The sequence below is a fragment of the Bombus pyrosoma genome, linkage group LG16 (genome assembly GCF_014825855.1).
Source record: "Bombus pyrosoma isolate SC7728 linkage group LG16, ASM1482585v1, whole genome shotgun sequence".
Classification (NCBI taxonomy): Eukaryota; Metazoa; Arthropoda; class Insecta; order Hymenoptera; family Apidae; genus Bombus; species Bombus pyrosoma.
In genome coordinates, this window is record NC_057785.1 from 1,737,434 (window position 1) to 1,751,042 (window position 13,609).

The 13,609-nt window shown below is 30.2% G+C and overlaps 2 protein-coding genes across 11 annotated transcripts in view; one reads left to right on the forward strand and one right to left on the reverse strand.

Annotated features, from left to right (window-relative positions):
- On the reverse strand, positions 1-13,503 carry LOC122576762 (UTP--glucose-1-phosphate uridylyltransferase). 8 transcript variants are annotated; one of them, XM_043747509.1, is made up of 11 exons: positions 13,327-13,461; positions 2,350-2,606; positions 2,066-2,274; positions 1,736-1,918; positions 1,424-1,629; positions 1,262-1,337; positions 1,021-1,167; positions 808-946; positions 606-743; positions 356-522; positions 1-271 (listed from the first exon to the last, which is right to left on the reverse strand). In XM_043747509.1, exons 2-11 carry the CDS (start codon positions 2,411-2,413, stop codon positions 59-61), a joined length of 1,542 nt encoding a protein of 513 aa, XP_043603444.1. In that variant the 5' UTR covers positions 2,414-2,606; positions 13,327-13,461; the 3' UTR covers positions 1-58. The 8 variants fall into 8 exon arrangements, with proteins under 8 accessions (XP_043603444.1, XP_043603448.1, XP_043603447.1 ...); XM_043747513.1 differs by lacking the exon at positions 13,327-13,461 and adding an exon at positions 8,648-8,849 and having other exon boundaries at positions 2,350-2,477; XM_043747512.1 differs by lacking the exon at positions 13,327-13,461 and adding an exon at positions 8,648-8,849 and having other exon boundaries at positions 2,350-2,559.
- The window catches only part of LOC122576764 (m7GpppX diphosphatase), a 2,050-nt gene continuing 1,893 nt past the window's right edge, over positions 13,453-13,609 (forward strand). For all 3 annotated transcript variants that reach the window (XM_043747517.1, XM_043747520.1, XM_043747519.1), the window contains exon 1: positions 13,453-13,593. The gene's annotated coding sequence lies outside the window, so the exon portion shown is untranslated. The remainder of the gene's footprint in view (positions 13,594-13,609) is intronic.

Genomic DNA, 13,609 nt, shown 5'->3' on the forward strand with positions numbered 1-13,609 from the left:
TGCATTTTTTCTTGATTTTTATATTATGCAACAGATAAACTTTCTTTTTATATATTACTTAGTGATTCAAAATACGTAAATTTCCAGAAACTATCTTATTTTCTAAAATTGTGCCTGCTGGAAGATCGATGCGTTCTCCATGGTTTGCAATAATTATAACAGTTCCTTTTAGAGTTACACCTTTTCCAAAAGTAACATCACCTGATACTGTAAGGTGGTCTAATTCCAATAAATCTGGTATAGCTGGAAATCTAGTAAGGAATTCTTTAACCTATGCAGAAAATTTTACATTAATTACAAAATATTCCAGCTGTCAAATATCTGTGATGTATAATTATAGAAATGAAACAGTAACCTTTGAAAAATGATTATCGCCCAATTTTATAAGAGGTGTTGTAGGAAACATTCGTTGAGGACTCATTACTAATGAACCATTGCGAAGAATATACAAATTGCTCATAACAAGCATTAAATCTGAAGTCTTCTTCACTGGTAAGAATCTACTGCGTGGAACATTTATACCTATTTACAGATTTATATATATGTACATCCAACAAGAAAATTTAAAAGATCACACAGAACATACAATCTTTGTTTCCTCTTACCAATACTCCCTTCAAATGATTTCATAGCAGCTCCAACAGCTGTTTCTAATTGAATAATATTTAAACCATTCGAGAAGGTCTTATTATTTACAATAATCTCCATATTCAAGGAATTCTTCTCAAGTACTCTTTCAATAGCTAACAAGATAAGAAATAAATATTACATTTATGAATTGTATAATTGGAAAAGAGAAATAAGTACCGCTAAGTTTTATCCATAAATTATTTGTATTGAAAAACTTGAACGTTTTTATAGATTTGAAATCATCTACGTGGTCCTTTGGAACCTGAGCAATTTCAAGTAGGCGTAGCTTATCCTCATATTTGATTAGTGTGCCACCCTGTACAGATATATAAAAATATGCTTGTTTTAAAAAATTTTAAAATTTCAATTTATAAGAAAAGATTATATTACCTTAACATCAGCTCGAGTTTTATCAGTAACTTCCATAACGAATTCAAGAGGCGAAGCTTCACGTTTGTCTAACAGTAATTTCAAAATTTTGAAATCTACAGTAGCACCTAGATTATCAATATTTGAAATGAAACAATATTCACGTCCCTATATTAAGAGAAAATATTTGTTAAATATAAATAATACTGTACGCGCGTCACATAATTCTTAATGTAAAAAATCATAATATATATATATGTACCTCCTTTATAAATTTTTTTAATAAACCTGAATTTCTGAAACTTTCATAGAAGTCTCCATGACCAGGAGGATACCACCTATTAATGAGTATAAGTATCCATATATGAATAAATATGTGTATTTAATAAATAAGTGTCAAAAAATTGTTTGATATTAATCTTACGCTTCAATGTCATCATTAACATCACAGTGTTTTGCAGTCGGAAGTAAAGAATCTCTATTTATACGAGGATAACAACTTTGATTAAACGTATGAATATCAACATCTATTCCTTTATATTTTCTAATTATTCGTTGTGTATCGTCATCTGTATTGAAGGAATTCATCAAAATAAGCGGGACATTTGCATTGTAAGTTCTGTTCAAATACTGCAAAAAAAAAAATAAGAAATAATAAATAATAAGATAAATTTCCTTTTCTCTAAACATTTCCATATAACTTTAAATCATATATATTTTATAATACTATAGTTACCTCAATTTGTTGTACAGTCAGATCTAGGAATGTAAGTCCATTACGTACTGCTATTACAGATTTAGGGCCATGGCATCCCATACTAGTTCCCAAGCCACCATTCAATTTTATAACGATCAACTTGCTTAAAAGTGCCTTCATTTCTTCTCCTTCCGGAGTTGGCAAGGAATTGTAATCTCTTATCTAAAAATATAATTAAATTTTTTCTAATTATAATTAAACTTATTTTGGCTTTTCAATATCTTTTTCAAGGAAAAATGTTACAAAATGACGAGGTAATTCGCTATATTCAATTACGTTTGCAATTTTAAGTTAAAAACTACTATTTACCGCATCATCGGGCAGCTTCTGTATACGATCCCATTCTAGCGAAGGTCCTTCCTCCTGGAGGAACCGTTTGAAGAGGTGAGTGAAGCCATCGAACTGTCGATGGACCTCCTCCTTGACCTCCCCTGTTGCGCTTTCCTCGAGTTTCTCTAATTCATGTTGGAGTTCGTTCAGGGCATCCCTCTTAGTCCTTTCGCGGAATGCCTGTGTATCTGAGGGACTGCGTTGATGACCGCGTGCCTGCGGATTTATTCACCAGGATATTTGAAAAATAGAGCGATAAATACCTTGTCTCTTGAAAAATACGTTGGGCCTGCCGTCGCCACCATCCAATTTCGTAAGATCGTGCATGACGTATGAACAGTTCCTTATATTTTCTTTCCCGTTTTCTTTTCTTTTTATCTATTGTCCCTTTCTTTTTAGAATGTAATTTGTTTAGATTTATTCGAGATTGTTACCGAAAGAACTTGTTAAGAAGGAGCAACTCGTTAGGTAGCCTTATGGAGAAAGAAGGTACTATTTTCCTGGTTCCCTTTAAACGATCCTTAATCAAACAAAGATCCTAATGGTTTGAATATATTTCTGTTTACGTATTCTTGGTGACACCGTCAATGATTATTTTGTTTCTCGATCGTAGTTTCTTTTTGGGAAAATGAATTGATATTTGATAAATGAATCGAGTTTTCGATATGTACAGTGGTACAAAAGTATTTGGATACTTATAGAAATCTTCTGTGAATGTATTATGAATCTTATACGAAACATTTTTAAATTTCGTTAGTATTGTAATGAGACACGACTATCGTGATTGTACTGGTACACTCCGCGGCAAATCTACAAGACAGCTATGATTTTGGTGAATATTATTATATAAAAACATAATATTGTAGAATTGTTAAAGTAGAATCGAGTTATTTCAATAAACAGATATATGTATCGTGATAAAAATATTTGTAACATTTTCAATTTAAATAGAGATTATTTATAGTTGCAGATTTTTCAATGAAAGACAATGCGACAAAACTATGAGACAAGAAATTTTTTTATAAAATAAATAGGAATAATTTATGAAAAATAATTTGTATTTACCCATTAATGTGTAATGCGTACTACCACCTTTGTTTCTTATCATTTCGATCATTCTCTTTAGTAATAATTCATGAAATTTGTGTATAACATTTTGATCCAATGATTCCTATTCATTTAAAACACAGTTGTTTAACTCTTTTATAGTATTGAATTGTCTGTCATGTGCATAAACTTGTCGCGCAAAAAACTTGCAGTTTTTAACAATGTTCAGATCTAGAGATTTGAGGAACCATAATAATACTTCGATATTTTTTCTTTCCAGAAAATTTTTAACGTACTTTGCATAAATTATCATATCGAGAAATAAAATTTTGTGTAGCCATTTCATAAGCATATTTAATTAACAGTATTTGGATTGTTTAAACATATAAAGTTTACTCTTCATTTTATCGGAAACAAACTTGATATTGCTTTTATCAACGTAATCTATAGTTGCCTACACCGTAACACTCTCTCCACCCATTTGTCTTTACTGTTTAATGAGTATCTCCTTTCTGAAGTCATAAAAAATAATGAAAGCCATTAGAACCATCCTAAATTAAAGCGTTCGTCTGAAAATATTACTTCCTTCCATGTTTTGTTTTACTTTTCTCTCCGCGAAATCAAATCGTGTTTTTTGTAGTGGTGTCTTCAGAAGTTTTAGCCGGTTCAAGTGGCTTACTCCTTTAATTATTCATTGTACATTCCTTATACTTGTATTAACTACGCCTTCTGTTGCAATTTGTCATGTTATGAAAGCTGAATTCAAAGTCACCCTTAATAAGTTAGTTGTTGCGACCTCTTTGAGAAGTGTGTACCCAAAATGTGTTGCGAAAAGTAAGCGATGACGAGTATACTTGTCAAACACAGAGTATGTGTGGTTGCTATAATATAGAATTAAGTTGTAATGACATGGCTGTTTTATTTCTTAATTTTATTACCGACAGAGTCCATCATAACAAAAACAGCTAACTGGTTGAAACGGCACGTCTTTCTCGAGTAATTGTAGCTTTTGGACGTCCACCGACATGCTTTTTCAAGTACCTTTTCGTATCCCTTAGATAGTTACGTAAAGTAAGGCGGCTATTTTAATATGCGCGGTACTTTTGCCAATGAAAACTTTTCCTTTTACAAGCTAGTCATTAATTTGCTTCCACGAGCCATCTTACTATATATTTAACATAAGGACTAGCATTTTTCATATATAACACATCCAATAATACAAAACTAATTACTACAGTGAAAATTACACGGGTAACTGATTACTTTCCGCTTTATAGTTTTGTCGCAAAGAAAATATATTTATGTTGATTATCCAAATTCTTGGAATGACAGCCTTCGGTATTTCATAGAACTGAACAGTAGATATGCTTCTATATTGTAAAGTAAATAATAGCATTACGAATGAAAGAAGAAGATTCCTGAGTGAGAATTCCTGAGTTAAATATAATTTTTCTCAATTTTCGTGTATGTCTTGTAATTTTGTCGCAGTATGTAATTATTAATTGCAAGGACAAAGCTATAAATAAAATTATCGTAAGTAATTTTCCATATGAAGTAATACATTTGCAAATGAATAAATGAATTTTATAAATAATAATTTCTTGATAAAACCAATACGAAAGACATGTAACTGCGTACAGTGCACATTGATATTATGTTAAGCTGCTTTTATCAAAATCATTATCGACATGCAAAAATTACTCGAAGCTGTCACCTTAAGCTACGTGAATATTGTCTTTGTTCTAAGGAAAGACTAATTTCAAAAAGATTATCGTCAGATCCCAAGACGAGGTTTCAGTTGAATTTAACGAGTTCTTGTTTTACGTAAACACATAATTTTCTTTTTTATTCAACTTAAGATAAACATACCTTTTAAACATAATTATTATATTTTGTTTTTAATTGTCTCTGTATAATTGTAGAAAAATACATCGATTTAGCAAGTGAAATCGAACTGGTTAAACTAATCGGACAGCTTATCGGACTGGTTAAACTGAGTAAAAAATAATGTTAGAATTTGATATTTTCTGTGAGTAAAATGAATAGAAGTAAGATAATGGTATTAGTCACATTCATTTTTTAAAAAACCTTAAGAGTCATCCGATAAAATTCATTAGATAAATATTCGTCGATTCATCGTCAATCGTAAAGCAAAAAAAATATAAAGAAAAGATTAAAGTGTAAAAAGTTCAATGCGATTATCAGCTTTTTACATTGTGTAAAATATTATTCTTTTTTAATTCGAACATTCAGTTTAATAAATTTTGACTAACGACATTAAAATTCAGGGAATGAAATATAATCTGGATGAATCACATGGTATTTGGATTATTCATGCTGAACCCTCAAAGTTGCACTCTAATCAAATATGTCAAGTATAATGTAATAACTGAAACTTGAAAGTAATTGTAGATAAATATAAAAATTACGTTAGAACATCAAATTGTAAGAAATCAATTTTGTTATTTATTAGTATCTTCTGTCACTCTATCTTCAACATTAAACACCCGTGATAAATTATACCAATAAACAATGATGATTAATATCGGTAACAAATGTGATAATAGACAATTTTTATAAATTTTCGACTTCTTGTATTTTTGAATTATTTGTAGAATTCTATTTTATAGATAGAAGAAGCATTTTTAAACGTAATATTCAAGCTAAGTTGCGAAATACATAGCTATATAATCAATATTTGAATAATCGATACAAAAGTGAGAAAAATTCTTTATGACATCTTATAGTAAGACTTTACGTCGTACGTATTTGTTACGTAGCAATTTTTATCAAGTCTTTTTTAGATTCCAAGAGTAAATAAAAAATTCTTGAAGTAGTTTTTTTGATCTATTAGTGTAAAAGGAGCTTCTGAAAGTACGTTTCTCCATAGAAAACGAAATTCACCTTACGATTTTTAAATAGCAACATATATATTCCTTTTCGCGCTCTTGAATTATCCGAATAATCAATTCAAAGAGACATGTGAAAAGAAAAATACATATTGTCACTTAAAAACCACAAGTCGACTTCACTTTTTATGGAAATGAGATACTTTCATATGTTTCTTCGTATGAATAGATTCTTCACGATTGTGTCGAATCGTTACACAATTAAATTAATAATTTTAATATTTTTTTAGCTTTTTCTATTCAAATTTATCACCTACTAATTTACAAGGTAATATCGTATTACGAGGAAGAAACGAAAAGATCGTTTAACGAACGATAACGAATATTATTCGATCGTGGTGAATATATGAATTGGTCTTTGCATTCATTCCTCCTTTATAATTTTTATTTCTGAGATAGATAAGAAACATGAAAACGGGTGATTATTCCCTCTTCGCAACAAAGGACTATTCAAGTATTTAAAGGGATGATTGTGACATTACTGAAACGATACATTATCTTCGACAATTTCTTTGAAAAGAAAACTTTAAACAAAACGTTATTTATGAAAGGATGTTATCTCATTGCATGAAAAATTGCATTTTATTTAATTAATTCACTTTAATCATTTTAACTGCATTATCTTACTTTTTATATTCCTATTTCCTTTGCAATTACTTACAATTTAAAAAATATTATATAATTTGTGCTTATAGTTTCAGAAATCTTCAAAAGTTTATATATATAATACATAAATGTGATATATATATACATACATATAATGTAATGAATTCGTTAATGAAATGAATGAAAATATTAATAAATCATAAATCTGTAATTAATAATCTCCGGATCTTTTATGTATTTCTTTTAAACATACAAGGATACATACTGCATATAATAATATTATGATATCCAAAGTAAAGCACCTATTATTGTATATAGTATATGAAACAAATTTCTATTTAGATTTCATTCCATTAATAATGTTCATAAAAATAGAAAATTGCATAACTATTTGCAGTCTGTTATCACGTATTCATAGATTATGAGACATAAAAAAAGTAATAAGTAACATTAATTTCCATTCGTGTAGAACATTCTGAAATTATATGCAAAAATGATAGGGGGCAAAAAGGGGGATTATGCCATGCATTAAAAATTATCACTAGCGTAATACTCGTGACAAGTGCATTTCTGTTGATCCCTTTTAATAACACTGCTTTAAAGCAAACTGGAGATACCAACACTCATGATGTAACATAGCGAACATATTTTAATCGTATTGTGTTAACATGCAATTGCTAGATCTTAGATAACAGTGCGCATATGACAAAGCATTTATAAACAACGATTGCACTCAATCTAATCGCGGCTTGAATTGACATTTTCGATGATTGATTCGTTTCATTATTCTTATTTACTGAGTGTGACAATGTGTTTTTCTAGAAGCAATACAAAAAACTACCCTTTAGACAGATAATAGAGAATTTTAGAAGTTACATGAGAATGATGGAAAGTTTATTTGCATCTAAATTTACCAACTTGTATTATGTACAAAACATAAATACAAAAAGTAAATACAAAATACATAGAAGATCGGGCGGACGTAAAACGCGACTTATGTTTCATTGAACGTAGTAGACATAACGATTTGTTTGTGTGTAGTAGATAAGTGGAACGAATTGTATATGTTGAATACAAGAATGATGTCAGTGTCGAAGGTAAGTTTTGCGAAAATTACTAAATGAACATCACTGTGTATTCAGCTGATTAAATAGAAATTACCAAATTGGATCTTTTCTAGACGTAGCAATATTTCTATAAAACTATCTATGATATTTTTATTTTTCTTCTTTCTTTCCTTTTTTTTTTTTAAGTTTAATTGTTATAATAGGGATATTGTTATAAATTTAATTATTAGATAAAAGGTTTAGAAAGGAAAAGCTAGACAAATATTTAAAATCATCCGAAAAGGTTGTTTTTAGTTATATAAAGTCACGATAATTCAGGAACCGGTTATAAGAAGACAGTAATTTTCATACTACTTATATAAATATAAGCTAATAAAAGGAATTTTTGTAAATCTTTAACGAGAATTATTTTTTAAAATATAAATCAACTAGCTATTTATACAAATTAATAAACAGTTAATAATACTTTTAGATAAAATAGAGAAATATAATAAACAACTTTATTATTTACTTAATATCTATGTAATATTTGCACAAACGTGCTAGTTAGAAAAATGTGATCCTCGAGATAAAAATAAAGATCATGTTACATACAGGTTTCCGACAGAATACAAGTTCTGTTAACACAGTCAGCATTGACTCGCAAAAGTCATAACGACTATTTCAAAACCATGAAACCGAAATTTCCAACAGGTACGAAGAAAAGAACGTACGAATTTATTCGCAAAACTCGCGTAAATACACTGACAACGTTCTTGCATTCGGTATTATGATTAACTTTGTCGCATTTGTATATGGTATAGTCGCGTTTTGTAACGAGCGATGAACTGGTAAGTCGTTATCACTAATTTTGAAGAGAAATCCCAAAATTCTAGCAAAACCATGGAAAACAAAACCCTCCGTTTCTTTTCTCCGGGTACACGATCACTTACATTCAACAAGTATACCATTCACATATAATATATTTGTATATCTCTCTCAAAGCTCAATGAGAAGAGCGAGAGCGTTTGCGCGCGCGTCAATTTTCCACTCGTGTAGAAAAACGTGCGAACAATTGTTTAAATTCTCGTCGGGGCGACGTGCGACGCATGCGGACCGAGCTTTCCGATCCTCGAACGAACGAAACCTGACTGAACGCGACACGAGCGCCCGAGTCAATGTATCTTCGAGGAGCGTCGACGTGTTGTCATCGCGGTATAAATCGTCGTATCTCGATAGGAAGCACGTTTCCTATGGCTTCGGCTTCATTTTTAACAAGTGAATCGCCTTATAGCCAGGTTGTAAGCATTTATTAAACGATACAGCCGAGATATAGCCAGGTTGTAAATTACAGAATTAATCAATGACAACCATTGATTTAACGCTTGGCGTTTTAAGATTAAACCGTGAGACTAAACTGTTTTAGTATACTGAACAGTAGGAAGGAGAAGTATTAATGATATATAAAAATAATATGGCGGAGATGTAGAAATAAAGAGAGCAATATTTTCCATATTATTAAATATATCTAAATTTATGAAACTGTATGTTACATATATACCTACGGACGCTTATGGTGGTACATAAACGTATACAAACAAACATTAATTACACTGTTTGGTAACTTATAATGAAATAACATTCATGTATGGTAACAATCCATCGTGACAAACAATAGGAAATACTTATCGTTAGTACTATCTATTCCCACTTCATTATGAGTAGTTATCTGTTAAAGAGGGAAGCCTATAAAATATTATTTACAACATGGCCATTGATTAATACTACTATACGAATTTTGTCTCGACAAAATATTATATTATCATGACGTGAATCTTGTCTCGTTATGACTTACCAAATAATATGATTAACTTCTATGCATACTTATAATTAACTTTTATCTTATTTATCTATGTAGGTATCTGTGTATGATATATAGTTATGTATATTTGCATATATTTAAAAATGCATTGAAGAGAACGTTTTTCCTTTATTTCTATATTCTAACTGTACGAATACTTTTCTCTTTTACTGTATGTTTGTAAAAAATATCTTGCAACTTCTCTATACGTTTTCAAATTGGCTTCAAATTCAAACAATACAATTGTAACAGTCGTGTCTCGTTACAATGCTAATACAATACCAAAATGTTTTATATAACACGTCCGATATATATCAACGTTTTCCTTCGTAAGTAAGCCACTACATGCGCGACGACCAAAGACATGTTTTTTGAAACTGTTATCGAGTTGTCCTCTGGCCATGAATTTTATCATAATTGGACCAATCAACGTGACTTTGCAACTGTGGCAGTATAATCGACTCGATATCAAGTGATTTGTGATCGCTGACGAGGTCGTGTAATAGCATCACAACATTAGAATTTCTTATCTGACCGCGTGTCTGTGCTCCTTATCCCAATAAAGCACCATTCAAAGTTCTTTCTCGATTTTCATATATGTACTGCGAAAGTGCAAATGATAGCAAATAAGAAAATACGCATAATGGTTGACGACGTAAGCGCCACGATTTTAATGAGCAATGGAATAATTTGATCGCTCTCAACGATGACATAGATTTGAACTTTGCTTTACTTTTTGCATTCTATTTCGTTCTATGGACGCAATTTAATCCAGATATGTGAAATTTTTTTGCGATGTTTCCAAAGCGATGCTATTGTTGTTAGTCGATTTTTAAAAAATGGCTACTCGTCGTGAAAAACATTGCATGATATCTGAACAATTGCGAAACATAATAAGATTACTTCTCAATTATCTTTTTGATAGGATAGTAGACATATCTAAGTTAATACAATAGATACGACAACATGTACGCATACAGTATGACATACAGTACGCATGTAAAGTATTGCACAAGTATACGCACGAGAATTGCCAAGTAATGGAGCAATTTGACTTCTTATACTCGTGTATTATATAATATACACGAGGAATTAGTAATTCTTTCAATTGCATGCTTGTTGCATCACGTTGTTTTTATTGGAACTATATATTATATTTCCAACATATTAAATTTTTAATTAGTATAAACTTTACGCCTTTTAAACTAGTAGTAGCTAAAGTATTAAAACTCAAATACTAATTTAGTCGATTGGTGAGAAATTTTAGTAAGTCGCTTTGTGTAAATGCAAATTTAGTCGAGTAGCATAATCGACGGTCGACTAAGTGGTTTACTAGCAAAGGGTACCAGGTAAAGAACTCTAGTCGACCAGAAAATTTATCAAGTTGGATTCAGTGATCGATATTGAACACAACTACGTTTTACTAAGAACTACACAACTAAAATTTGCGTTCGCACACGCAATTTTACTTGCCATTCGACCTTTAATCGACAGTCGATTAAGCTAATCAACCAAATTTACATTTACACAAAGCAACTTACTACAATTTCTCGCCAGTTGGCCGTTCAATCCACCCGCTTGTAGCTACCCTAAAGGTTATCATTCAACGAGATAAATCTTGACTCGTGAATCTTCCGTCGGTTTGAAACGAAACTTTGCAAAAAAAAAATTAATCACAGTGAACGAATCAGAAGGTTATCAGTGTTTAGGATTGAAAAATGTCGGAAATGTATACTCGAAAATATACGCAAATCTATCTGTTATTCTTTCGGAAAAAACTACTCGAATTGACTCGATAATCCTTCAGTAAGATTATCTGAAGGTAGTGTGTTACGAGTACGAGTCGTTGACTCGCTCCTACCTTCTAATAATTGTAATAATTGTTATAATAAGTTAATAAGTTGTTAATAACCAAAGTTGATGCGACTCAACCAATATTTAAAAGAATTTGATGAATAATAACTAACTGTCATAATAAATAAATTGTTTGCAGACAAACAAAATTGTTTTGATGCATTTCCTTACAATTTATATGCATATAAAATAACAGGCGAAATTTTATATACGATATACTTATTGTAAGTAAGCCTCGTAAAAATAAGCCTCGCATCTTCTGCAGTCAAATGAAGCGTAACCGCAAACTATCTCACACTATCTTGCGTAATAAATGTCTTACAAGGAAGAATATATACTAATGTTTGCCCGTAGTCGAGATGAGGTGTTTTATACGTAGGAAAACTGCCAAATAGTCTCACTACTCCAATAATTGAGAGCAATATTAAAAACACGTGTTTTCTAAATGAAATCTAAATTTTAATATCGTACATTTAATATCGAATGTTACAATATTTTCTATATAATAATTGAAACGAACCAAAATCTATTTTTATACAACATTCTCTGAAATAAATTTTTTACTTCCGATTTATTATAATTATATTATGGAATTTATATTCCATATTATGTTCTTCCTTGTGTTTACTTTTTTAATATAATTGTTTAATGTTTCATCGTCTTCTCACGTCGATAATTGTTTATTTGTGAGCCTCTATTACCCGAACTACGATTGAGTGTAATTTCGTAATACATAAAAGACTTATTCTTATGATGAATACTATACATGCGTGTAAATGTCTATTATAGGGACTGTTCGGTTATCCGAATTACTTCATCCTCCCACTCGTTCAGATAAACTAGTTTCTAGGCATGTAGATTAGAAGAGTAGATCATAAAAAAGGATAAAGTTCCGCGCGATTAAAAATAACCGATGTTAGAGAAATTTTCCAAATTTTCTAAAAATATTACTTTTTTATCATATTGTCATACTTCCTATCATAGTGTGCCATGTACTCTTGTGACACGAAACAAATATTTTTATGTTAACGTAATAAGTAAACGAAATTTTTATTTTACAAATTGGTTGGCAACATGAATGAATGAATGAATAAACCTGACCATAATATTTCAATGTAATAATTGTTTTCATACGATTTTTTAAATATTTATTGTAAAATAAATATACGAAGTAAAATCAAAATAAATCTTTAAATATATAGTATCAAATTAGTAAACTGCAATTTTAATATTCTAAAAAATATGAATTCGCATAAAAATCCGCAGTATAGTAATAATAAATAATTGTTATACTGTATAACCTTATATCATTGAAATTAATAATAAGCAATGTTCGCTTAATTCGTTACTATGACTTTTAGACTTCGTTACAGTACTCTTATGACAGCTACGGCCTACAGATAACCTTCTGCTCTTGAAATAATATACACCTATATATTATACAAAACGTCTATAATTTGCATTTATATTTGCGATCTTGACGTTTCATATTCACATATCTATTTTTATTTTACCATCCATAACATAATGACAAGGAAAGTTATTCAAAGATATCATGTCTTAAATGATATAATCCAATTAAAATCACGTATAAACAAAAAGCAAAATAATTGATCATATGAAATAAATAATAAGTCATAATGATCGCAGAAAAAATACACATAACCTCAACGTGTGGAAAGGGTAAAATTTCTGTGTATATACAAAATTAAGACGTTATCTGTATATACAAAAAAATGCATCGATTATTATTTGACAATTTGAAAACATTCAATAGGTAACGAAACATATGAGTATGTTATAAATTAACATTAAATTCTAAATAAAAATTCTACAATATAAAATTACGAATATTTACAGTGAATCAATGTTTCAGGATAAAAATGGAGGGGGGAAGGAAACGAATAGATTTTTTACCTTTCTGTCATCTACTTGTAGCATCGTTATTAACCTCCTTAGTCCACGCAGAAGCTGTTTCCTAGTGTTCGTCTTCAGTAATCTTGCAAAGGTTACCAAAAGATAAAGTCTCCACTTTGGATCTCAGCCACCGTGTTTAGATTTTATATGTACCTATATATGTAGCAGTTGTACTCAATCTATGGATCCGGTAGACTATCAGACAACGTACAGTGCATACACATGCCATTGGCGAATTAAATCTACATATATGTAAATTATATATATGTATGTATATCTGCGA